At 34.1% G+C, this 26,312-nt stretch overlaps 1 protein-coding gene across 1 annotated transcript in view; it reads right to left on the bottom strand.

Annotated features, from left to right (window-relative positions):
• The window catches only part of MARCHF5 (membrane associated ring-CH-type finger 5), a 58,944-nt gene that overhangs the window by 19,632 nt on the left and 13,000 nt on the right, over nucleotides 1–26,312 (bottom strand). The window contains exon 2 of the mRNA XM_031956051.1: nucleotides 16,560–16,762. Coding sequence (XP_031811911.1) covers nucleotides 16,560–16,762 — 203 coding nt within the window. The remainder of the gene's footprint in view (nucleotides 1–16,559; nucleotides 16,763–26,312) is intronic.

Below are 26,312 nucleotides of genomic sequence, written 5' to 3'. Positions count from 1 at the left end.
ATCGACATTTCCATCTTTCTACAAGAACAGGGACAAATTTTCCCCTCTGTATTCATGGACAAACTATAAGATATTTTTCTTCTCAACTGGGAATTAAGTCATTAGATAATAAGCATGGCAAGAGGGGCTAAATTCTCAACCAAAGTACAGAAAACTGTTTCATGGTTAACAATGTTATAAAGGAGACCCTATAGTCCTCAAAAGTAATGAAAATCTGCTGTTTGTTGAGACAGCAAAGTTAAAGGTGATTAACAACTATGCTAATGAACAATAATAAAGGCTCCAGGACAAAGCACAATGTCACCAACTCCACTTGTCCCAAGCAGCTACATCCTCGGTGACTACAGGGTAGATCATAATACCCCTTTATGAAACTGATAAGGGAAAAAGCTGTGTCCAATCAAAATTGCCAAAATGCATATGCTATACCATCAACTTAACTCAAGCACTTATTAAGCGCCTATTGCTTGCATGGCATTATACCAGGTTGTAATGGATGGGAAATACAAATGAAGTAGAAAACACTGGTCTCTGCCCTTGAGGAGCCTACAATCTAAGTTGGAGAGAAAAGACAAACATAAACAAAACTAGGACACAGTTCTAAGGCAATAATTAAGCAAAGTACAATGATTGCATAGTATGATCCATAAGCAAGGAAGACATCTTGGAAGAAGTCTTAACTTGCTATGGAATGTATTGAAACCAGTAGAGAGAATTCCAGATGGCACAGATAAAGATATTGACAAAGCAAGGGTAAAAAAGTGTATGCATATTAGAGGAAGGGTATTTAGGAACAATGAAAAATTAATTAATTTGGGTAGGTAAAGGAGAGGCAGAGGATAGATGTCAGGCTTTTAAATGTAATCTGTCATTCTGATAAATATTGATTTGTTTTGTAGATAATTAAAGAAATAGGAGAGTATCTTTCACTCTCCCCTTCTTCTCTGGTACCCAAGGTATCCAATTGATAATCAAGTCCTGCTGTGGATATCAATGCACATTTTTCACATTTTTCTCCATTACTCTGTGCCTGAACTACTTCCACGATGTCCAACTTAATAGATTCATCCACATATTCTCCTTTATACTATTGCCAGTGTAGTTTTTCTCATGCAAAGACCTAATCATGACTCTGTAGCTAGAAAAATTTTTAGTAGTACTCAGTTGTTAAAATCCAACTTCTGGAATTTCAGGACTTGTATTGATGCCACCCTGCCTTTAGAGCTTCATTTCCTATTATTCTCTTGTAAATATTCCATACTTGAGTCAAAATATCTTCTTCCTTCCTTCCAATGCACCATGGACGCTCATGGTTTTATGTAATGGCTTGTGAGGATTTTTCTCTTTTTGTTTGGGATACTTTTCTGTGATTTAATGCTTGAAAATTGCAAACAAATGTAACCTCCATGAAACCTCCTCTGATCCTCTTCTGGAACAATAAAGACCTTTTCTCTTAGACCTCAGACAGTACTTTTGCAATTCTTTAATGCATTTATCACATAACTGTATGTATAAGGCTGATGTATGTTTCTATATGATACCTCATGCCTGTTTAATAAATGAAAATAATATTTTAAGCAAGTAAATCTGCTTAATACACAAGACGAGATGAAATAAAAGAAACATCAATTAAACATTTAGTACTTGAAGCTGGTCACAATCTGGTTTACCCATCTGTAAAATGGGGACAATAATAACATCTACCTTACAGGACTGTTGTGAGGATAAAATATTTGTAAAGTGCTTTGCAAAATTTAAAATGCTAAATAAACACTAGCTATAATATTATTATTTTTACTTTGTATAAAGGAACAAAAAATGATCACATATAGTCAGTCTTGCTGCCACTTAGGAATTTAACATGGAAGAAACCATTTAGAAATTTAAATTAATAAAATTCCTTAGAAGTCTCCCCAGATCTTCAAGCAAAGAGTAGATGACCATAGTGAGGCAGAAAAGTGGTACAGTAGATAGAATATTGGACTTTGAGTCCTGAAAGCCTGTATTCAAACCTTTTTTCTCCCACTGTGTATCACTCTTAGAAGTATCCAATTCATGGAGTAAACAATGGACAGAAGCTATGCTGCATGACAGAATCGATGTCCCACTCCTTATCCTCTGTTCTCAACATAATTGATCTCCTTCCCAAAAGCCATGCTATCTCATTTCTAAGGGACATCACAATCTCAGACAGTCCTTTTACCAGCTGTTCTGGTTCTCTCACACATTTCTTTTCCCGAGTTAAGATGCTGCCCAGAGCAAGACTCTCTGAAAGTGTTTCCCAAAGCCTCAACTTTCCAGAATAAAAGATGTGAATTCTTAAAACTAGCTTATTCTCCCCCTAGGCAGGATTTGCTAAAGCAACAAAATGCCCAATCTAGGAATTTAATTTCCCAGGAAGTCTTATTAGCACTTTTAAACAACCTTTAAGATCTTGATTGGCATATCTTTAGACAGGTTTCAGGGCCTGATCAAGCAGGTGGAATTTACCTGGTCCTCCCTGATCTTTCCCTCAGAACTACCAAACTCTTTCTTTGGTTCCTCCTCTTCATAGATCTGGCCCCTGCTTATTTGAGACTTTAAAAGTTGTGTACCCTGAAATTCAAATTGTTCCTTCATTTATGACTTTGTAGTAACTGCTTGTATTCATGTAAATAAACAGCACCCCTTTCTTTGCTCACTCCTTTTCAGGACTAAGCCTACTATGAATTCTCTCTCCCACTTAATAGCGTCTTCCTTTTAATGCTTTCTTCCTCCTGGTTAATTGTGAGCTCTACTAGGGAATTTATCTTTCCTCTTGTTTTTATATATATATATATATATATATATATATATAAATATATATATGTATATATATATATATATATATATATATATACAGCGTAACTTTGGAATCTACAACTGCTGTACCATGTTATGAGCTTTTATATAACATTTTTACAGTTTATTGCTCTTCTGAATATATTTCTATTCATCACTCTTGGTACCAATACCTCACCATAAATCAACAAAAGGTCCCATATCAAAAATATACAGTACCTCTAAGGGAGTATTCAATGTACCCTGTCCTCTCCTTTCCATGTCCCCAGCCTCCTAGACTCTACTTTTCTCTCCCCTTTCCCACGTTTCCCATTGTTCTCTGCAGGCGGGTAAGAGAAACCACTTTCTTTCATTCTTCACCTATACATCTGGCACTTCTCTGCAATGCATTCCCAGGAAACATTAATTCACCTCTAGAAGAATGAAAGTAATTGTAGTCCAGCTCTGTTCCACAACTTTCATTTCTGTTCTTTAAGTTCTGCTTAATATCTTTAACCCTTTATGTCTTTTTGAAATCACTTGAATCCTTTTTGTTCTCTTTTTTTTTTGCTGAGGCAACTGGGATTAGGTGACTTGCCCAGGGTCACTCAGCTAGGAAGTATTGTGTGAAAGGAGATTCGAACCCAGGTCCTCCTGACTTCAGAGTTGATCCTCTATCCACTGCGTCACCTAGCTACGCCCCCCCCCCTTTCTTTTTGTTCTTTCTTTGGGGGTGAAGGGAGAGGTTTCCAGCCAGAACGTTCATTTAAGGAGAGCACCTAGGCTGCCATCTGCTTTCTCATAAAGCTGCACTGATCCTTCCAGACTTTTTCATCATGCTCCCACCCCTTTAGCTTCCTTTTAAGTGTTCTTTTCCTCTTTAGAATATCAACTTTTTGAAGTCAGGGACTTTCTTTTTGCTTATATCTGCATTCTCAGTGCTTAGCACAATGCCTGGCATATTATAAATACTTAAATGCTTCTGGACTAACTAAAAAACAAACAAAATACAAAGCTAAGCCTTTAAATATGACTTAATTGATTTCATTACTCATTCTTTCCTACCCTACTAGTTGCATTTATTCAGCAATCTTTTGTTTCTACTGTTTTGTATGTTTATTAGTTAAATAATTTGCTTGGGTCTATTTTTGGATAGGGCAGAAATTTTTATTGTTGTTTAATTATTCCAATTTTTCCCATTGATGATTAGGTTCAGGTTAACATGGTATGTCATTCTGGGTGCTTTTTTGATTTTTGGAAAATATTATTCCATTCCCTTCCAGGATATCTTATGACTATGTTTGTATTATTCAAATTTCCTGTTCCTTATAAATTTGAAAATCTGGTCACTTACAAAATTTTGTTTCTGGAATTTTAAAATTTAACTGCCATTTGCCTTGGAGACAGAAGCATAGAATTCTCCTATACTCCCTTTTAGACAATCTCCAGATTTCCTTGATTGATATTTTATAGTCTGTATTCAGAAATTCTGGGAAGTTTTCTGATGTTATTGCCTGCTTGCATTGTAGCATTCAGGTTTGGTTTTGTTTTTTAATCATGACATTCTTTTGTCTAAGCATCTAGATAACATACTGGATAAGTGCTGAAATTGGAGTGAGACACCTGAGTTCAAATCTTTCTTTAGATACTTTGATAGCTGTGTAATCCTGGGGCAAGTCTTATGTCTGTTTCCTCATCTATAAAATGGAGATGATAAAAATCGAATATGGTAACATGTAAAGTGCTCGCAAATCTTAAAACGATACATAAATTTTAACTGCTATATTATTGTTATTTTGGAAGCCTTATAATTCTTATACATTCCTTCTTCAACATTAATAGCATTGACTTGTATAAAATTCAAGTGTTTTAAAAATATTGTTGCCTTTTGTTTAAATTTTGCAAAATTTTCCTTCATGTGAATATTAAAATGCTCCAAATGTATTCATCTTTTTCATTTCTTTAGAGAGATTCTTAAATTATGGTCATTTTTTCCTACATTTGAGTTTAATTTTGCAGTAAGAGCTCTAAGTTCTGGCCTACATTCATTCACTGCCTATTACCTCTTAATATAGGTATAGATGTTTTCGCTTTTGAACCATTCTCATTTTCTTTATAATTTTTATGGTCTTTGGGAGGTCAATACACTGACTTCCTTCCCTCTGTATTATAATATTTAAAGGGCTTTATATTCTCTTTGAGAATTTGTTTATGCTTCTTTTTAGAGATTACTGAGTTATCTGTTTTTTCACTGGGCTTTTAATTAAAATTTTTTCTTTGAAATATTTGAAATATTGGCACCTTGCACCAATCTTCCTTCTGCTTTCTTTTCATACTTGGTTAGGCCAAATCAGCATCTACTGTTGTTCTTAGGGTAGAGAAAGGATGTAGAGTGAAATGTTGCAGAACCAAGATAGACCCTGTAAAAATATGTGCTTATGACACTACTAATCACAGATGATGATGGAAGAGAAATGATAAATGATTTCTATTGGGGTTCTGTCTTCTTTCTCCTGCAGTTCTAGCTTTAATTCCACTTTACTTGGTACATAATTGCTTATTTTGGAAGAAAGTTGAAGTGGTTTAGAGAAAGTGATAATTTCTCATCCTACTGGGTAATTCACAATCTCAGAAGTATAAAGAATTAGAGACCATCCAATCTAATCTCATTTTACCCAAGAAGGTAGGAGATTCAGAAAAGTTAAAAATCAATGGCCCAAAGTCCAATAGCAAGTCTGGACTAGAAAAGTAGATATAAAATGTGGTAGTTTGGACAAAGGGTCTCCCAAGCAGTCAAGATTACTTTTTAAAACAGGTTCTTCCATCCTCAGCAACGAGATCAACCAAATCATTTCCAATGGAGCAGTAATGAACCGAACCAGCTACGCCCAGAGAAAGAACTCTGGGAGATGACTAAAAACCATTACATTGAATTCCCAGTCCCTATATTTATGCCCACCTGCATTTTTGATTTCCATCACAGGCTAATTGTACATTTCAGAGTCTGATTCTTTTTGTACAGCAAAATAACGGTTTGGTCATATATACTTATTGTGTATCTAATTTATATTTTAATGTATTTAACATCTACCGGTCATCCTGCCATCTGGGGGAGGGGGTGGGGGGTAAGAGGTGAAAAATTGGAACAAGAGGTTTGGCAATTATTAATGCTGTAAAGTTACCCATGCATATATCCTGTAAATAAAAGGCTATTTAAAAAAAAAAAAAAGTTTTAGCCCTAAAAAAAAAAAAAAAAAAAAGAAAATTGAAAGTGCTATATAAATGTTAATATTGCTGTTGATACTATTATTATTGTTTTTTATTGTTAATATAATAAAATAATATAATGTGGAAAAAAAACAGGTTCTTATATATTTTTTAAAAATACATATAATAAAACTTTGTTGAAAAAAAGTAAAAACCAATCCAATCTTACACACACACCCACACCCACCTCTAAATGATCTCTGGGGTTCTTAGCTCCAAAATGAAAATTCAATGATCTTGATTCCCAGTTTAGTGGGAATCATTATATTATTATATTATATTATATTATTTCATTATATTATTAAGGATTAAGGAGAAGTTAGTACAAGATATTCTGGGATCGAGAAACCAATAGATAAAAGAATAGTTTGAGGGATATCAAGAGACTTTGGAGGGATGCTTTAAAAACCCAGGGATCCAGGGGTTAGACTTGAAGAATAGCTAAGAGTACCTTTTGATCTTCTAAAAGGAAGGAGACAGGTTTGAAAGAAAAGGGAGTAAAAGCCATTAAGAGGCTTCCTCAGGAGTTAAGCAGGAGGAACTAAGAAGAAAAAGATGTGTTAAAATTATACTCTGTAAGGAGAGAACAATACTAAGGGGTTAGAGAATGTCAAAAATAAGTTTTACTTATCTTTGTCTAGGAGATAACACTTGCTGAAGACAAACAGCTTTGAAAAATGCTTAGATAAAATCATGGATGACGTGCACAATAGGTTATTAAGGGAAATCAGTTGTTGTTTTCAAGCAAGACCGATGGAGTGCTTATCTTTAAATGAACAAAATGGCCCTTAAGCCACCAAAATAATGAGCGTACTCTCATGTTCTCTTACTAGACTATTGTAGGAATCTTACAGAGGCAATGAAGGTCTGCCTGATGAATGAAGATTGGTGGTTACAGAAATGAAAATAATTGGATGTGACATAGAAGAGAAATGTAATTGGCAGGACTATGACATTGTCTACTAAGAGTAGAGGAAGAAAAAGGGTTAATTACAAATGAGAATGGTGATTCCCTAAAGTAATGGAGAAACTGAGGAGTCAGTTTGGGAAGTTTTAAATATACTGCGTTTAAGGATACAAATACAGATTGTGAGGATCCATGCAGAAACATTCTATGGAAAACTGGGGATAAGGGAATGAAATGCCAAGACAATACAAGAGATGGTGGTCTAAAATTGTTTGCCTTCAGTTGAAACTGCGATGAAGAATGAACTTGGAGAGAAATTATGGACATTAGACAGAATAATAAGAATAATAATCAAGGCCATGGGAATAGAATATCAAACAGAATATTAAAAAATAGTCTTATGATAGCATAGTGCAAAAGTTATTACAAGAAAGAATGTTTCAGAAGCAAAGAACAATCAATAGTGTAAATTGTAACAGAGGACAGGGAAGAAGTCTGAGAAAAGTCTCTTGATCTTGGAGTTTCACAGGTTACTACAATTTTATCTAGTGAAGACTAAAAGTGGAAACCAGACTACAGAAGGATAACTGTAGTTTAAAATATAGCATTTAATAAATATAATGAATATGTTATATAAAAAATGTAAACAGTATGTAGTAAATAAAATATAGTATAAAACCAGTATTTTGCTACTAAAGTTATGAAGAAAATTGAGTGATGTTTGAAAAGTATTAACCATTTCAAAAAGTTTAAATATTATCTTTTTCTTTTTTAAACACAAGGCAAACTAGCATATGTTTAAGTTGAAAGGATAAGGCTAATGAGGAATGAAACACTAATCACTATAGACAAGAAGATTTTGAACATATGAGAAGTTCCTTAGAAGACTGAGTCAAAAGACCTAGATTACGGTACTATTTCTGCCAATTAATATCTTTGTAATCTTGGACATGCTTTTTTAACTGGAGCTAGCTTTGCTATTATAAAAACAGAGCTAATTTCTGTTCTGCTCAGGGATACTGTGAAGATAAATAGAGATAGGCTGATGTCTTGATTTCCTCAATGATGTGTGACATGAAGTTGTCAACTTTAAGTAAGGATGATGATGAGTAATGAAATCCTAAGGAAAAAGGCTTTGATTGTCATGTCTATGCATTGAGAAGCAATAATATTCAAGTCATTAAGGTTAAGAAGTAAAATAATGTTATTATTCCACTAATCAACTCAAACTCCACTAATAACATTAGAAATTCTGTTGGTGAAATGAGTTTAGAAGTAACTAAAGACAGTGGACCATGCTGATATCAATGATGCCCCTTTTTCTTCTTTGTCCAAGATTTTTCATAAAGATAAAATCAGGTTAAAACTGAACATTAACTGCAATCTTCATAAACCTAGAATTTAAAGATCAGAAACTAATTACTGCAGAAAAAAGGTCATGAAAAGACAAAAAATCATTGGTATATAATAATCATTAGCGACATAAGGAGAAAAAGTTTATGATGATATTATTTTACAGCTGGATATCTAGAGGTCAGAACTCCATTATTTCCCAAAAACTAACTGCATAAATGATGGTTAGGACCCTATGCTAACCCATAGAATCAGGATAATGTACTAGCCAGATTTGGATTCTGAAAATCAGGGTTCATTTGGTAGACGAGGGAGGAGGAAGAAAATAGTATTCTCTTAATTTCCTAGAGAAAAGGCCAAGAAAAAATTCTGAAATCGGTGAAGGTTATTTTTAATATTTTCTCATCCAGTGTGTTCTCTTTAAAGTCCTAAGCTCCCAGCGTCACTCTGCTAGGTGAATATCCTGCTATGGCACCTCCACTCAGGCCTTCTTTTCCCTCACCCTAAGTGCTTCATGCTCTAAAATTACCTATTATTCTTACCTCAAAATTAAAACTCATTTCTTTAGGAAAGCTAATCTCACTAACATATTAAACAGAAAGTATTCTGACAATCATTAAAACTTCAGAATAAGCAATAAAGTAATTAAAAAAGACATAAACAATATGAGAAATGATCTTTTTTGGATGAAAGAGACACCACATACAATCCTTATTGGGAATTTGGCACAAGTATATCTACTACTACTTTTTCTTCCTTTCACTTTCAAACTATGAAATTGTTTAAATTCAAATTCACAACCAACAGTGTCAAACCAATGGTTCTCTATGTATTTTGGTTAGAGGTAGATACTGATATTTGTACCAAAGGGTCTTTGTATGTAAGGACTTATATAATGCACAGATCTTTTACTAATTGTTGCAGATGGTTACAGGTTAATAATAGTCATGTTTTAGAAAAATGGAACCTAACAAACAGAAGCCTCTGAGCCTCATAGCTCAGTATAGTGCATTGTAACTTACAAAGCATTTTCCTCACAATAATTCTATGAATTAGACAAGCTAACTAGTTTATATAATATATCATGGATAGTAAGTGGCAGAACCAAGACTCAACTCCAGGGCTTCTCACTCCTAACTCACTATCTTTCTTCTGTCCCATGCTGCTTCTCCTATTCAAGAAAATAGCTGAACGAATATCAAAGTCCATGCTAGTTCTGGGAACAAATAGTATTACTATGACACAGTACAACTGCTTTAATGCGTTTTCTCCTCTTTCTCTACTTCACTGATAAACATACAGTCGGGAAAGAAGACAATGCAGACATACACATCAAAATTTTCATTTTCTCTTGGCTTTAGCCATATCAATTCATAGAAAATAACCAATACTGAAAAAATGGCGATTTATTTTAGAAGCAAAAAGATGTCTCACAAACTGCAAAAGAATTAAATATTTATAATGTGCTCATATGAATGCTTAGAATGTGGGCAGTATGTGCTCAAGTTTACAGAATATTTAGCCTTCCCTTTATGCAGCCAAGTCTGCAAAAAAAATAATTCCTATAATATTAATGTGGCGAGACTAGTTAAAAAGGGCAAATACATCTGCAGTTGGTAGAGCGTTTTTTAAAAACATCTATAATAGAATAATTTCAGTATGTCATAAGAAATAAAACCAAAGGGATTCTGTTAACAAATTTAGCCTTGTTCAATTAAGGTTCAAAAAGGAATTTAATTCTCTTCCTTTTAGGTTCAGACCCCATTTCCAACAACTACTTCCTTCCTGGCTACAAAGAGGGACAATGGTGAAATGAAATTAGTTACAATTATATAACTGCTTCTAGAAGGAGGTTCATCTAAGCACCTTTTTTATCCTAAATCTTGAACCACACTTAACAACATCTCTACTTTTTCTGCAGGGATTTCAAAGGAGTTCATAAACTCTCTCAGTAACTACCATACTATTCTTGACCACTGTTTATCCAAATGCAGCTTGTTTTCTACACCTTGATTTTTTGCAATTTACAAAACACTCCATCTCTGAGCTCTAGGCATTTTCTCTGACTTCCCAACCTTGGAAAGCTCTCAGTTCCTTTTCTTATCTACCTTCAAGTACCAACTAAAACCACAATCTTCTATAGAAAGTCTTTTCCAACCTCTCTTCATTCCAATTACTTCCTATTTACCTTGGACATATTTATTTGCTTTTTGCTTTTCCCCTACTATATTGTGAGCTCCTTGAAAGCAACAACTTTTGTCTCCTTTTGTATTCTTAGTGCTTGATACAGTGCCTGGCACATAGTAGGTACTTAATAAATGTTTACGATGGATTGAATTTAGTTGTTCAAGTAAGGAGACAGCTCAGTCACATTCATGTAGGTAAGGCCACAGCTCAATCATATTCACGTCCGAGAACTAGACAAATATCCATGGTTTTCATTTCCATGTTTTCAATGTTCCCCATGATTAACACATGATAAAGCCTGGGGCAAGGGAAGGAGTAACCGTGACTCACCATATACTCCTATTTTCTCCCTTTTCTAGCTCTAGCCAACAACTATCTGGTTCTCTCTGTTTGAGCACTGGAAAGTAGAAGAAATGCTAACCCCTTTTCTTTTAACTATAGTCAAGATTTCTTACCAGATTTTGGCCCAATTGTGATGACTGTCCTGTATTACACTCTTCCCCTAACAATACATATGAAATCAATAGGAACCTTACAGGCTTTTATTTATATAAAGTGTTAAAGGAAAGCTAGATTTAGGGAAAAAAAATCATTAAAAAAAAAAAAAAAGTGTCACAGATCTCTGAATCAGACCATTGTGGTGGATCCTACTATTCAAGATAGAAAAAAGCTTCAAGGTTTGAAAAGTTCCTTTTCATACTAATTAATTAATGAATTCCCGTTCTCTATGAACACTAGGCTTTCCAATTTGGTTTCCGATCATACTACATCTACTCTTCAACCACCTCTCTCTTCTCCTGGGGTATAAGCAGACTCCTAGCCAAAAAAAAAAAAAAAAAAAAAAAAAAAAAAAAATTAATTTCTGACCTGGGCCACAAAATGTTATTCCAGATCTCCAAAACTGACTCTGCAGATTCTTTTTCTTCTTGGTTCTCAGACTCAGAAATGTTATTCTCTCTACTGCCATTTTCCTTCCTCTTTCAAACATAGGTACTACAATGCTCTCTAATTTATCCCAGTTAATCTGTTCTATATTGTTCTATGTTATCCTTCTTGCCAGACAATTCCTTAAATTTGTAACATTATATCAATATATCAAGGAACCATGAGAGCAAATGATAAAAACATAATACTTATGATGGCAATGGTAATTACTATTTCTATTTATATAATCCTTACCATTTACATTTACAAAACAGATATTTCTTCCATGAGGTAAGTTAACCTTGTTTTTAGTCACAAGTAGTTTTCTTGGCAGTGTTTCCTAAATAACCATATAATTTAGATGGTGCCCAAATACCACTTTTCCTTTGTATTACCATGTGGTCTACTTTAATCCTACCATTTGATCTCTGTGGAGAACCATAAGAGTAGCATAGAATTAGCAAACCAAAGACCTCAGAAGTCAGTTATAAAACCTTTTCATTTCACAAATGAGGAAACTGAGGCCTAAGGAGGCTCAGTAATTTGCCCAAGGACACATCGGTGACAATGCCAGAATTTGAACTGATTTCACTCCAGCACCTTTTCCAATGCAGCTTGCTGCAATTACTCTATTTTCTTAAGCTAAACAAAATAAACCCACAACTGAATAAAACAACATCCCCCCAAGTTATTTCTCTGTCAGGAAGTAACATATTTCATCAATGATCTTCTGGAATTATGGATGATCATTACATTGATTAAAGTATTTACTGCTTTCAAAGTCATTTTTTTATAGTATTGTTGTTACTGTATAAATTTAATTCTTTATCAGTTTGTCAAAGTTCTCAAAATTGTTATAATATAGACTATTGTTTAAATTGTTCTATTGGTTTCCCTTTAGTTTGTATTTTCAAACCAGCTGTCCAAATTCTGCTTCCTTTCCCTTTGGTTTCCAGGATCTGTTTCCTGGGTTTGAATACAAAAGTAACTCAGTAATTATCCATAATTCTTTTCTTTTTATAACTGTAAACATTATAATAATGTATTTAAAGAACAAAATCATAGAGCACTAAATTAGCAAATTTAAATATCTGCCACAAAAAAAATGAATGGGGACTTTTTTTTTTTTTTTGGCATAGATTGCATACATTAACATCTCTAAGCACCTTCCTGCAGCTTCAACCACCTTCTCTACAAAGCTGACTCAAATCAGTCCTTTCCAGGTCTGACTTCACTCATGAATTCCAAATCCACATCTTCAGTGGCCTACAGATCATCTATACCTGGAGATCTGTTACCACTATTCCACAAAATCCTCATTCCTAGCTAATCTGGCACCAATCAACCTTTCCAATCTCATCTCTTACTTCTACTTTCTTCCCCTCCCCTCCCACATCTTCCATTGTTCCACATGAGTAAGGTACCCTCCTCCTTTCTTTCTACAGACTGAATTCTGAACTATTCAAATGGCACTTTCTTCATGTAGCCTCCTTTGAACTTTTCAATTAGCAATTTCCTCCTCTAGACCTTAAACAGAACTATTTTATGTTTTTTAACCCAATTATGCATTAGTTATTTGAAAATATATTTTATTCTTCTCCTCCCTCAGTAGAGTATACATGAGGATAAGTATAGTAGTATATTGTCTAAACTTTATGTCCTTTCCCTATCTCGGCTTTTAATACACTTAAGTATTTAATAAATGCCTCTGGATTGAATTTTTTAGTTAGGCTATTACAAAAGCCTTGATTCTCATTCTTATAATTTTGGCAAAAAATGTAAAAATAAATGTAATGACTGAGACTCAAAATTGAACTAGAGAAATAAGATACAAATTCTCCTGAAATTTGATATAACATTATCATCTACACAGACATAATCTAACAACTGAGACAAGGCATCACAAGAGATGGGAATATGTTTATGTAGGCTTAGATCTATGGAAAACTCCCATAATGTCATGGTAATAGATTATCAACGCAATGGGGATCACCAATGTAATGGCTAATCACAGTTATTTGTTGACAATAGGTCTTTACAATTATACTAGGAAAAATGGGTGTTGTCTTTTCTACTAATAGCTAAAAATACTGAACTGTCAATAAGATTTAATAAAAATGTTTATATTTTTCTACACTGAAAGATCAGTTCTGAGGTAAAACAAAATGTAAAATCTTCACTAAGGGACTTAATGGTGAATTAAGGTAAGGCTAGAGACTTAGATTTAATGTAAATAAAGCAAAATGCATTCATACATTTTGATATACATAATATACTTGTTTTTGAAAAAGATCTTTCTTGTATTTTAAAAAATATGCTAATCACTGTGTATGGAATACAAATAACTTTGAATTCATATTCAATAACAACAAAAAAGCAGGATACCCTCAGAAATTTAAAGCAAAATATTGTGGTTGATTTAAAACTTCTCATTTAAAAATTTAATCTTCCTCTCATCCTAGCTGTGTGATCCTAGACAAGTCACTTACCCCAATTGCCTCAGGGGAAAAAAAATTAAAAATTAAAACACATACACACATCCATACATACATTTAAATAAATAAATTAATAAAAACCTTCCTGTTGGTAACAAATATAAATGAGAGTTTATCAAGTAGCCTTGTGTTCCTTAATTGTTGGCTTAGGAAGTTTTAAGTAACCTTCACCATCCCCAAGCATCCTTTTCCTGGCTTTGTCCATCAAGCTTTTCTTTGCTATGTACTTTGAATACAGGAAATTTAGATAAATGAATCTGATTATATGAGAAAAGAAAAAGTATGCATACATGGAGGGGAGAATCAACATATGATTAGAATAATGTATTATTAAACAAAATTATAATCTGAAAATTAACTGTAAATCTATGTATGTATAACTAAACACAATTATGTATATATACCTGGTGTCTGTGTCATGGCTAATTATAAGTAATGTCCAATGGCATATCTTTTTTGTTTTCCTCTTCAGGTGCTATTTGATATGTCAAGAGGATAAAAGAAAAAGTATCAAGAGGGTGATAGAAAAGAAAAGGATAGTTTATCACACTATTGAAGACCATTTTGATGTGAACAATGTTACCCCTTAAAAAGAAAGCCATCAGTTACAACTTTTTCATTATCATACTGAAAAGACAGTATCAACCCAAAAGCACAATTGATTAATTTATTAAGCATAAGTAGAATATCTGAAAATTCATGGGCACATAAGGGTTTTTGTCAATTTTATCACAGGCTTTATATATATTTCAAATACTGAGATCTGAAGCCTGGAAAATGTTCACTGCATCTCATAGATAATTTAAGAAAGTAAAGGGTGCAGACTTAAAGAGGGCAGTTGAATTCCTCATCTCTCAAATTGCAGTGATTTTACATTAGATTTTAGTTCTCAAACCTTAATTCACTAAATAACCCACTTCCAGCAAAAGTTAAGATCAGCTATTTTTCTGGGGCAATACACTGAAAGGAAGAGGATTCAATCTAATATAATTACATGTAATTGAGAAGGGAAGGAGGAGGGGAAAAAAAAGGAAAGACAAAGGCAATTAGAAGATTCTTAAGAGGTAGAAAAGACCACTTGAAAGGAAGATGGAAGAGAACAGAAAGCAAGATGCATGTAATTTGCCAAGTGGGAAAGCTAGGCAAAAGAAGGTACATTGACATCCTGTTTATGCTTAAAAGGTGAGCAATTTATATAAATCAGCCTTTGTGATTACTGAGGGATTACAACTTCCAGTTTGAGAAACTGCTCTTAAACTCTTTTGGCAGAGTTAATTAATGTTATAATAGGGTCTGGAATTAGACACCAAGATATATAACTTTTCTTATAGAAGATCCACAAAGAAATCACTGTATTTGCTATTCATTACCTGAAACATTTATCTTTAAATTGGCTAAAGAAAGACATACAATTCACTGGAGCTAGAAAGAAGAAAGGCAGTACCCAAAGAAACTAGAATGAAGGCTTGTGACGATGTCCTCTTCATTTTTTGAACCTAAGTTCTCCACATGTACTCAGTAATTAAAAATTCCCACTAATTCCCCAGGAATAAATAAGACAGCAGAACTGATTAAGGCCAGAACCATGTGAAATAGAGTAATATACTTCTTTTTCTACTTGTTGCCAAGCATCTAACAAAGATTATCTTTGGCTTCTTCTCCTCCATTTCCTCTCTTCCCTCTTCTAAGAATTACTTTTTTCCTACTTCTCCATACATTATACTAAAAATGAAATAAAAGTAGCCAAATATGGAAGAACTGTGCACATGGCTCATTTGGAATATATTTTTATATTTGAAAAATATTTTTATTACATCTGTCTGCATTAATTGCATTGTCACATTTTTAGAATAAGTTCAAAGAGAATGAGAAGAAGCATTTTATTAATTCCATATAATAACTAATATAACAATTTCCCCCCCCTAAAACTTCTTTTGTTCTGGTTTTCTCAGAGCCCAAATTTTTCTAATTCCTTTGGACTCAATAACCTTATAACAATATGCCCAACCCTGTTTCATGAAGATCTTTTAGTCATATCTTACAATTCTAATTGATAGGAAAGAAAGAGTTTCCAAAAAAAGAAAACTGTAAAATGAGAATCTGGTGGGAGAGTTTTGAGTCTAAATTTTTCTAAAAACTATAAAAATTCAACTTTAGCTTTATTAATCTCAATCCTTCAAATGTGAAACAATTAACAGACCAAGAATATGTAAAAATAAGCAGTAAAATATTAAAATGAGCGTGAAAAAAGAAAGGGGTAATTGTTTTCTTCCTCCAAACACATATCATTAGATAAAGACAGAATTACTTAAATCTTAGCGTATTTTAGCTCTTTTATTTAATTATGGTAAAATATGGTCAAATAGGTAGTAAATTTCTTTTCCTATTCTCAACAAAAGTTTATAATGTATTTGAGAATATATATGTTCATATTATGCTATGAATTACAGGCACAGAAAAATGTTAATGATTCTCAAGTAAAAACACTGTACATATAAAGCGACTGACTGTAAGAAAACAACAAGTTAAACCAAATATAGACTCTTAATTAAAATGGCTCCCAGGGATCCATGCAAATGAAAAGATTCAAATATATTATGTTCAAATTTGAGAGACTTTCAACTTACCCAACTTTGGAAATACTATTAAGTATTCTGCATTACACTGAGGACATGCTACTCGTGCTGTACTATTTCCTCTTTGTTTTTCATCTACCCAGCGCTGCAGACAAGCTTGATGAACCCATTTTGTAGATCCTCTGCACCTGCATGGTCTCACCCACTCAGCTGTTCGATCATCTTCATCAGTAGCAAAACATACCCAGCAACTTCTAGAAATTTGAATAAAATAAAACCAATACGTTAGAACATTAGTAAGGACAGTAACACTCAAGAGTCGTTATGTTGAAAAAAAAGTTTAACAAGTGTAACCAATATAGAGTTAAAAAATTAACAACACAATGAAACAAAATTTATGCTCCTGTAGTGAACTATTTCAATTCAAACATTTAATATCATTTACTACATCTGCCTGCATTTGCATTGTCCCATTTTTAGAATAAGTTCAAAGAGAATGAGAAGCAGCATTTTATTAATTCCATGTAACATCTAATAAAAGCCCTATGTTAAGCACTGGGCACTGTAAATATGAAGAAAATAACAGCCCAATTTTTGCTCTCAAGAAGTTTATGATCTAGTTGGAGACAAAGATAAATTATATAAAAAGGAGTAATAATAACAATTATTATCTTTATCTACCTTACATTTATAAAGAAGCTTTATGGTACATGAAATTCTTCATTAAAAATCCTGTGATTTTTAAATATTATCCCCATTTTACAAATGAGAACACCTGAGGAGTTCAGAGATGTTAAATGATGTATCACTAGGATCACAGCCAAAGTTATAGTTAAAATCTGAATGTAGGTTTAGTAACTTTATGTCCAGCACATTCATTCCATTATATCAGGCTGTATGATCATTTTTCATGTTTTTTAAAAGTGAAAACTTTCACTACCTCTCCCCATAGTACTTTTCCTTTAAAATTTTAAATTAAAGTGAATGCAAACACCTCCAGGCTAACAGAAACAACAAGTGGGGAACCCTGGGGCAAGCTGGGTTTGGCTGGAGCCTAAGCCAGAACCACAGGAACTTTCCCTTCCTGGCCTGAGCTGAGTGTGGACTCCAGAGTCTGAGTTTGGAAAGACTCAGGGAAGCTTGGCTGATTAGGAATGCCAGACTCAACTGTGAACTTTTGGTCTGGAATTTTAGGTCAGAGTGTAAGCACTTCTAACCTTGAGGTAGAGGATGGTGCCTCTGCTCCTGACTCTTTACATTTGTGTACAGTGGGCCTATGTGAGTACTTCCTGTATTCTGCTTTTCTTTTCAAGTCCATTTATGCGTTGTTTTTTTTTCACACTGGAACATAAATTCCTTAAGGGTAAGGCTTTTTGTTAGTATTTGTATTTGCAGAACTTAATGGTTTCTCTTTCTAGTGGTCTCAATGTATAGGTCATGTCAAAATAATCTTATTTTCTTTTTGAGTGATATTCTAAGATTGGTAGATCAGGAAAAAATCTTACCAGAACAGTCTTAATTTCTTTTTTGAAAGATCTGTTTGATTGGTCTATCAGGAAAAGCCGTTTTCCATATTAATTTCCAATAGTCATTCGACTAGTTACAAATTCAGTTACTTTTTTTTTTTCTTACCAATTAGCTCACATCTTTTCTAAAATATCAACATGAGCTATTAAAAGTCAGTACTTAGCTACATATACTACATCTTTGTCTAAGAGAAGAAGTATTCACGTAGGCTCAGAGTAAACAAGTGTAAAGAGTCAGGAGCAGAGCTGAAGTGAAGGCAGAGGCACTATCCCACATCCAATAGAGGTGCTAACACTAATACTTCTTATTAGGGAAAAAAAAAATGCATTGGCAAAGAAGAACCCAACCATAGAAACTTAAGATGGGGCTAGGGAAAAACAGGAATCATCTTCCGAGGAGGACAAATCTTCTACCCCAAATAGTAATGTTAAATAGTTCCCTACCCAGAGAGAATTTATAAAAGAACTCAAAAAAGAATTTAAAAATAAAATGAGAGACATTTTAGAAAAATTAAAACAAACAACCACCCAAAAAGATTATAAGAAAAAAAAATAACTAGAAAAGGACAAACAGAATCTTAACGACAAAAATAAGTCTTTGAAAATTAGAATTGAGCAAGAGAAGCCAGTGAAGCTATGAGTCCAAGAAATAACAAAACAGAATATAAAGAATGAAAAAATAGAACAGAATGTGAAATATAAGGAAAACAACAAATCTGGAGAACAGATCAAGAAGAGAAAATATAAGAAAAAGTGGACAACCTGAAAGCTGTGACTAAAAAAGAACCTTGACATAACAATGCAAGAAATAATCTAAGAAAATTATCCTGGAGTGACAGAACATGAGGGGAAAGTAGAAATAGAAAAAATTCATCAATCTTTTGTGGAAAACACATAAGGAATACTATTACCAAATTTCGAAACCTCAAAATCAAAGAGAAAGTTTCGCAAGAAATAAGAAAAAAAAAAATCAGCTACAATTAAAATTGTACAGGACTTAGCCACAGGTCCTAGAATCTTTTATACTGGCAACCAAGAGAACTAGGCTTGCAGCCAAAAATATGTTCAGCAAAATTATCCATAATATTGAATGAAAAAAAAAAAGGAAAATTCAACGAACTTACAGATTTTCAGGACTTTCAACCAAACCTGAACTAAAAAATTTATCAAAGATCAACTTCAAGGAACTTAACATGAACAAATTGGTTTTTATATAGAAATGTATACCAAATGTTTAATATTGACATTGGAGGCAGAGTTGAGTATGACCTGCTCTTTAAAAAAAAAAAAAAAGAAAGAAAGAAAAGAAATAAGAAAACCACCTAGGAAAGGTAAAAATAGTAATTATGGAGTTCCAGAGGAAGAAGACACAAAGTTCTCAAAGGGGGAAAAGGACTCATTCACATCAGGAATGGGTTAAATAGGCAATACTAAATATTTACCACGAAGTATACAGCACCCTCCAAAATCTATAACGAAAGCTACATGTCAGCCACATTAATATTGTTTTAAGTACATGTTTACATATGAGTAAATGAGTGTGTATGTGTATATATGTGAGTCTGTGGGTGAATATATAACAGATATAAACACCTGTGCTTAACTATAGCCTGCTTGGGGGGATGTAAGAAACAAAATATCTTATCAAGAACTCTACTGACTCACTGATAAATGCAGTAATATTTTACATCCTGGCAAGAATAGATGTCTAGGTTAATAGACATACCTTTGAAACTCCAAATGCTTCATTTTATTTCCTATCCTGAAACTCAAGTTTCTCTTCTGATTCCCCATTAATTGGATATTACAGAAGTTACACATGAATCTTCACCCCTCATTATGTAGCCAAAGGTACTTACATTCTAGAATGGGAAGGTAAGGCAGGATGAGGGTCAAAGAACAAAAGATTTGTTTTCAAATCTAAGGCCATCATCCCAGATTACAAGTCTGTCCCTGCCCCCAAGGAATTTACTTTTTTTTTTCCCCAGGGAAGATAAACTCCACCCTTGATTATCCTTTGATATTTTTACGATGTTTACTTATGATACTACTTATGAGTTTGTTTTCTAATTTAAGTTTCATTTCTCCAATTTAACTTTCATAACTGGGGAAATCAAATAACTGCCCATCTATTTCTCATAGGACAGGTAGAGGGAATGAAGGGAGAAAAAAAGAATAAAAGTGTAGCAGAGAACAAAAGAATAACTTACAAAGCAGCAAAGGAAAGATGAATATGATCTCTCCTACTATTATATATCCTTTCTTGAACTGTTAATTTATTGTTATATATTTTGAATCTTCCTTGATGTTCTGCTGAGCACTTGACAATGTTCTGTTTTGCTTTCATTTTTTTCTATTTTTTTTAAATAAAAAAAAAATGAGTACAAAAAAGTAGTGATAATGATTCTTCAATCTGTTTTTTCTGTATTCTGGAATCTAGTTCATTTGAAATAGATAATTAGATCTCATCTATGGGCAGCTACATTCTCTTACAACTACATCTCCTACAACTGTTGGTTATGAACCCTGTTAATAATTTTATATTTTATAATTCAAAGATCATTCTCTTCAAGTTGAGCAGTTTTGCATTCCATTCCAGTAGGTGTTTCTATCCTTTCTCTGATTTTCCTAATATAACTGTCTCCCAAATAAAACCAGATTCTCAAGACACCCCCTTTTTTATTATTCTTAGCTTTGCCTATGAGCTTTAACTTACTCTGAGCTTTACACTTTCAGCTCCTTCATTTACCATTCCTGATTCTTACTCTTATAGAACTCTGATGAAGCTCCCCCTCTTCGACTCTCATCTACAGCATATTTCCTTCTAGTAGTAGAGTGTAAAATCCTTGAGGATAGTGTCAGTTTTTCATTTTTACCTTGAATCGCTAGGACCCAGAAAAACATCTTCACAAAACAGGAGATACCTAGTACTTTTTAAATTAGATTATATATGTTGGGTGTGTGGAGAATTAACCAAATGAAGCCATTATCTTGGAAATATAATCTTAAACAATACTTTGAGACTTGAGACTTCCTAATAATAGAGTTATAGCTTAAAGTTGAAGGTGTTTGTCCTCTCCAGTTTCCCATCACCTTTTAATTAGCATTTAAATACTTTTTGTTTTAAAGATAATTATGGCTTTGAGTTCTCTTATCCAAGGATATAAGCTTGTATAGCAATTCTCTAGGAAAACAAATTAAGAGTTTATTATTATTGACTTGTATTCTTTGGTTTCTAGGTTCCCCACTAGAATGTAAACCTGGACTCCTCCAAAGAATGGGAGAAAAGGCCAGCCTTGGGGGGGCGGGGGCATTTTGGGGGCTCCTGCATTCAGGCTATTTAATCTGGTATTTTTGCAGTTAGTTTTGCACTTCTTTGCTGACAAACACCTTGTCATATGGAAGATGCCCTTTCTCACAATAAACCCCTCTTTGCTTATTCTTAATCTGGAAAGTCTGTTTTTCAGGACATCACTGTCCCACTAAGGTTGATTGTTTTGTTTTTGTTTTTAAATTTATGTCAGACCATGCCCCTCTTCTATTCTCTATCACAAGTCTAAAATGGACAGATTATGTTCTCCCAAAGTCCTTTTTTAATCCCATGTTCATCCCAGGAACCAATTTCTCCTGAATAATGAATATTATAATTATAGTAAAGACTATTCGAGAAATTACTAGATATTTTGCTTCTAGCAGAGAGCACATTCTAGCAAGTTTCCAGTCAATTAAAGTTCCCTATTGATGGGTACAGCTTCTAGGGGAAATGTAGCAGTGATCCTGAGGTCCCCTGACCTTAAAAGTACTTTCATTTTCATAATCTGTCTGTCAATGATAGCTATATATTTATTCCCCTAAACTTTAAGGAAGATATAGCAGTGATTCTGAGCTCCTCTGGAGCTACTGTTCTAACAATCTATCTGTCAATGATTCTAAAGTCTTCTGGCTAAATAATATAGTCTTTGCAGATTGCCAGATAACAATCTATTGATCTGTGATAACAGGGTTTCTGAGATAAATGGTGAGGTGCAATCTGAGACCATTCCTCAGTTCTATCTCTGGGTCATAAAATTACCATATCAGTGACATGAAGAACCAGATCTGTCTTTTCCTATAAATTTGTCTTCTTGCGCCTGGTTCTTAGCTAAAATCCTTTTGGAGCTTAACCTGTTTCAATTAGCATTACAATGATAATAAACTTTGTTCCTTGACTTGGAGCTGGGCTCAAGTCTGCAAATTCTTTTTCAAGATACCTCACAACACCAATCTACAACCCCAACCTTTTGAACCTCAAAACTATCACATTCATCATGCCTGTGCATGATATTAAAATGTTGGAGGGTAAAATAGCAGAGAGCACATTTTACTATCATACTTCAGTTGCCTTTTTCCTCCACCCCTTCTCTCACTTCATTTTGAGGAAGCATCCAAGTCAGCTGTTCCTCATTCTCTGACTTTACAACCATGTTCTTGCATGAGTACCTCCGTCCCCTCCCTGATATTTTTCTTTTTTCTGAGACAACTGGGATAAAGTGACTTGCCCAGGGACACACAACTAGGAAGTATCTGAGTCTAAATTTGAACTCAGGTCCTCCTGATTTCTGGGTTGGTGCTCTATCCACTGCGCCATCCACTTGCTCCACTCCCTGATATTTTTCAAGCCCATTCAACTGGGACAAATTGAGTGAAGAACTCTCCTGGGAATGTGGTCTTGAACTATGTCCTAATTGTGACTTGAGAATTTGAAAGAACAAGTTTGGTTATAACTTAAAAAACTGCAGGTATTCCATTGTCTTGGAACATTTCCCCTCCATTCCCTCTCATCTCTTAATTAGCATTTAAGTACTACTTTTAAAGTTGAAAATGACTTTGGGAATTCAGGTAGCAATTCTCTCATTCAAAAATATCTGCTTGTATAGCAGTTCTCTCGTAAAATTGAATTAAGGGTTTGTTATTTACTACTATCCTTTTGTTCCTAGGACAAATTTCCTGGGTTTAGCATGTAAGCTTGGACTCCTCTACACAATGGAAGAAAAGGGGTGTGTGTGTGTGTGTGTGTGGAGGGGGGGGGAGAAGGGCTTCTGAGTAAAGAGTCTATATATAATCTTGTGTTTTGCAGTCTGCATTCCTCTACTGAGACCATGTCTGTTGGGAATTGCCCTTTCTCATAAGATTGAAATTTAAAAAAAAAAAAAAAAAAAAAAAAAAAAAGGATTTAACTTTTTACCTTGAGAGTCTCTGATTTTAATTTGGATTCAGTCACTGTCCCACACAATATGTTGTAATTTATCCATTAGAAGATAAGCTCCTTGAGAACAGGTATTGATATGACCTTTTAAGCTTATTCTCTTTCCCTTGTCAGGAAGAAGTCCAAGCAGCTATTAATCAGGCATAACCAAGTCCCGGACTATCCAGTTGGTATAGTGATTTGTAAGGTTGGAACCTTTATCAACCTCATTTGTCTATCCCTCAGTCTCGGAACATCCTTAAACAACCTTTGAGATATTGATTAGCATAACTTTTAGAGAGATCTGAAACCTGATTTGCCAGGTATTCCATCTGGCCCCACTCTTTGATCCCTCCTCCCTCAGAGCTACCAAATTCTTCTTGGCACTTCTCCTCATCCCCAGAAACTTCTAATGTTATATTTCCCCTAAAAAAGGTGTGTCCATGATGATCTTTGCCAAATCCTTTTCAGGACTAAACCTACTTTGAGGTTCTCTCTCTCTGTCTCCTCACAGTGTCTTCTCTTTTTTGGCATCTTTATCCATACTCTAATATAACTAACACTGGCTAGTTTGCTAAACTTATTTATGGATTTAACCTGCTAGTCAATAGCATATCCAGGCATATCTTAATGGATTCTTCCAAACTCTCCTTGGTAACCCTATTGCTCCTCCAATTCTATTTCATATTTGCCACTCCTAGTTCCTATTTTACCCCCCAACATTTTAATATAACATCTAGCACATAGCAGGCACTTGATAGATACCTTTTGATCAATAATCCTATGGTCATGGTATTTTTTTCTCTAAACCACTTTCCATTTATTTTATTTTCCATCTGTTTATATATACAGTCTCCTCACTACCAAACTCCCAGTCACTCAGACTTAGAATCTAAATGTAATCCTCACTCTCTTATCCTTCATATTCAATCTGTTGGAAAGTCCTATTGATTTTGCTTCCAGTTTCTCTTGTGAAAGGTCTTTTACTCTCCTTTGACACTGCCCACAATCTAATCTAGGCCTGCATCCTAGTGCCTGTCAGCAAGTAGGCACTTAATAAATGCTTCATCTCACTTACACAGAGGCAGAACTGGATTTTGAACCCAAAACTTCTGATTACAAAAAATACAGTTCTTTTAAAGATACCACAACAATTTGTATTCCAGTAAGGAGCTGTAGATTTGATTGTTTGGAACAATATAAAAGCTCTTCTAATTTTTCTTTCTTTCTTTCTTTTTTTAAAAAATTATAACTTTTTATCAAATGAAGGTGGCTTAGTTGTACCAGATCTAAAATTATATTATAGAGCAGCAGTTACCAGAACCATTTGGTATTGGCTAAGAAATAGATTAGTTGATTAGTGGAATAGGTTAGGTTCAAGGGATAAAATAGTCAACAAATATAGCAACCTAGTCTTTGACAAACCCAAAGACCCCAGCTTTTGGGATAAGAACTTACTGTTTAATAAAAATTGCTGGGAAAATTGGAAACTAATATGGCAGAAACTAGGCATTGATCCACACTTAACACCGACACCAAGATAAGGTCAAAATGGGTTCATGACCTAGGCATAAAGAATGAAATTATTAATAAATTAGAGGAACACAGGATAGTTTACCTCTCAGACCTGTGGAAGGGGAAGGACTTTATGACCAAAGCAGAACTAGAGATCATTACTGATCACAAAATAGAAAATTTCGGTTATACCAAACTGAAAAGTTTTTGTACAAACAAAACTAATGCAGACAAGATTAGAAGGGAAGCAATAAACTGGGAAAATATTTTTACATTCAAAGGTTCTGATAAAGGCCTCATTTCCAAAATATATAGAGAATTAACTCTAATTTATAAAAAATCAAGCCATTCTCCAATTGAAAATGGTCAAAGGATATGAACAGACAATTCTCAGATGAAGAAATTGAAACTATTTCTAGTCATATGAAAAGATGCTCCAAGTCATTATTAATCAGAGAAATGCAAATTAAGACAACTCTAAGATACTCACTACACACCTGTCAGATTGGCTAAGATGACAGGAAAAATAATGATGATTGTTGGAGGGGATGCGGGAAAACTGGGACATTGATGCATTGTTGGTGGAGTTGTGAATGAATCCAACCATTCTGGAGAGTAGTTTGGAACTATGCTCATAAAGTTATCAAACTGTGCATACCCTTTGATCCAGCAGTGTTACTACTGGGCTTATATCCCAAAGAGATCATAAAGAAGGAAAGGACCTGTATGTGCACGTAATGTTTGTGGAAGCCCTTTTGTAGTGGCTAGAAACTGAAACTGAATATCCGCCAGTTGGAGAATGGCTGAATAAATTGTGGTATATGAATATTATGGAATATTACTGTTCTGTAAGAAATGACCAACAGGATGATTTCTAGAAAGGCCTGAGAGACTTACACAAACTGATGCTGAGTGAAATGAGCAGGACCAGGAGATCATTATATACTTCAACAAAATACTATATGATGACCAGTTCTGATGGACCTGGCCATCCTCAGCAACAGATCAACCAAATCATTTCCAATGGAGCAGTAATGAACTAAACTAGCTATGCCCAGAGAAAGAACTCTGGGAGATGACTAAAACCATTACATTGAATTCCTAATCCCTATATTTATGCCCACCTGCATTTTGATTTCCTTCACAAGCTAATTGTACAATATTTCAGAGTCTGATTTTTGTATAGCAAAATAACTGTTTGGTCATGTATACTTATTGTGTATCTAATTTATATTTTAATGTATTTAATATCTACTGGTCATCCTAGCCATCTAGGGGAGGGGGGGGGTAAGAGGTGAAAAATTAGAACAAGAGGTTTGGCAATTGTTAATGCTGTAAAGTTACCCATGCATATAACCTGTAAATAAAAGGCTATTAAAAAAAAATTATAACTTTTTATTGACAGAACCTATGCCAAGGTAATTTTTTACAACATTATCCCTTGCACTCACTTCTGTTCCGATTTTCCCCCTCCCTTCCTTCACATCCCCTCCCCCAGATGGCAAGCTGTCCTATACATGTTAAATAAGTCAGATTATA

Source organism: Sarcophilus harrisii, chromosome 2 (genome assembly GCF_902635505.1).
Source record: "Sarcophilus harrisii chromosome 2, mSarHar1.11, whole genome shotgun sequence".
NCBI lineage: Eukaryota > Metazoa > Chordata > Mammalia > Dasyuromorphia > Dasyuridae > Sarcophilus > Sarcophilus harrisii.
The sequence above is the reverse complement of the archived record's forward strand: the minus strand, read 5'-3'. Positions and strand labels throughout refer to the sequence as shown.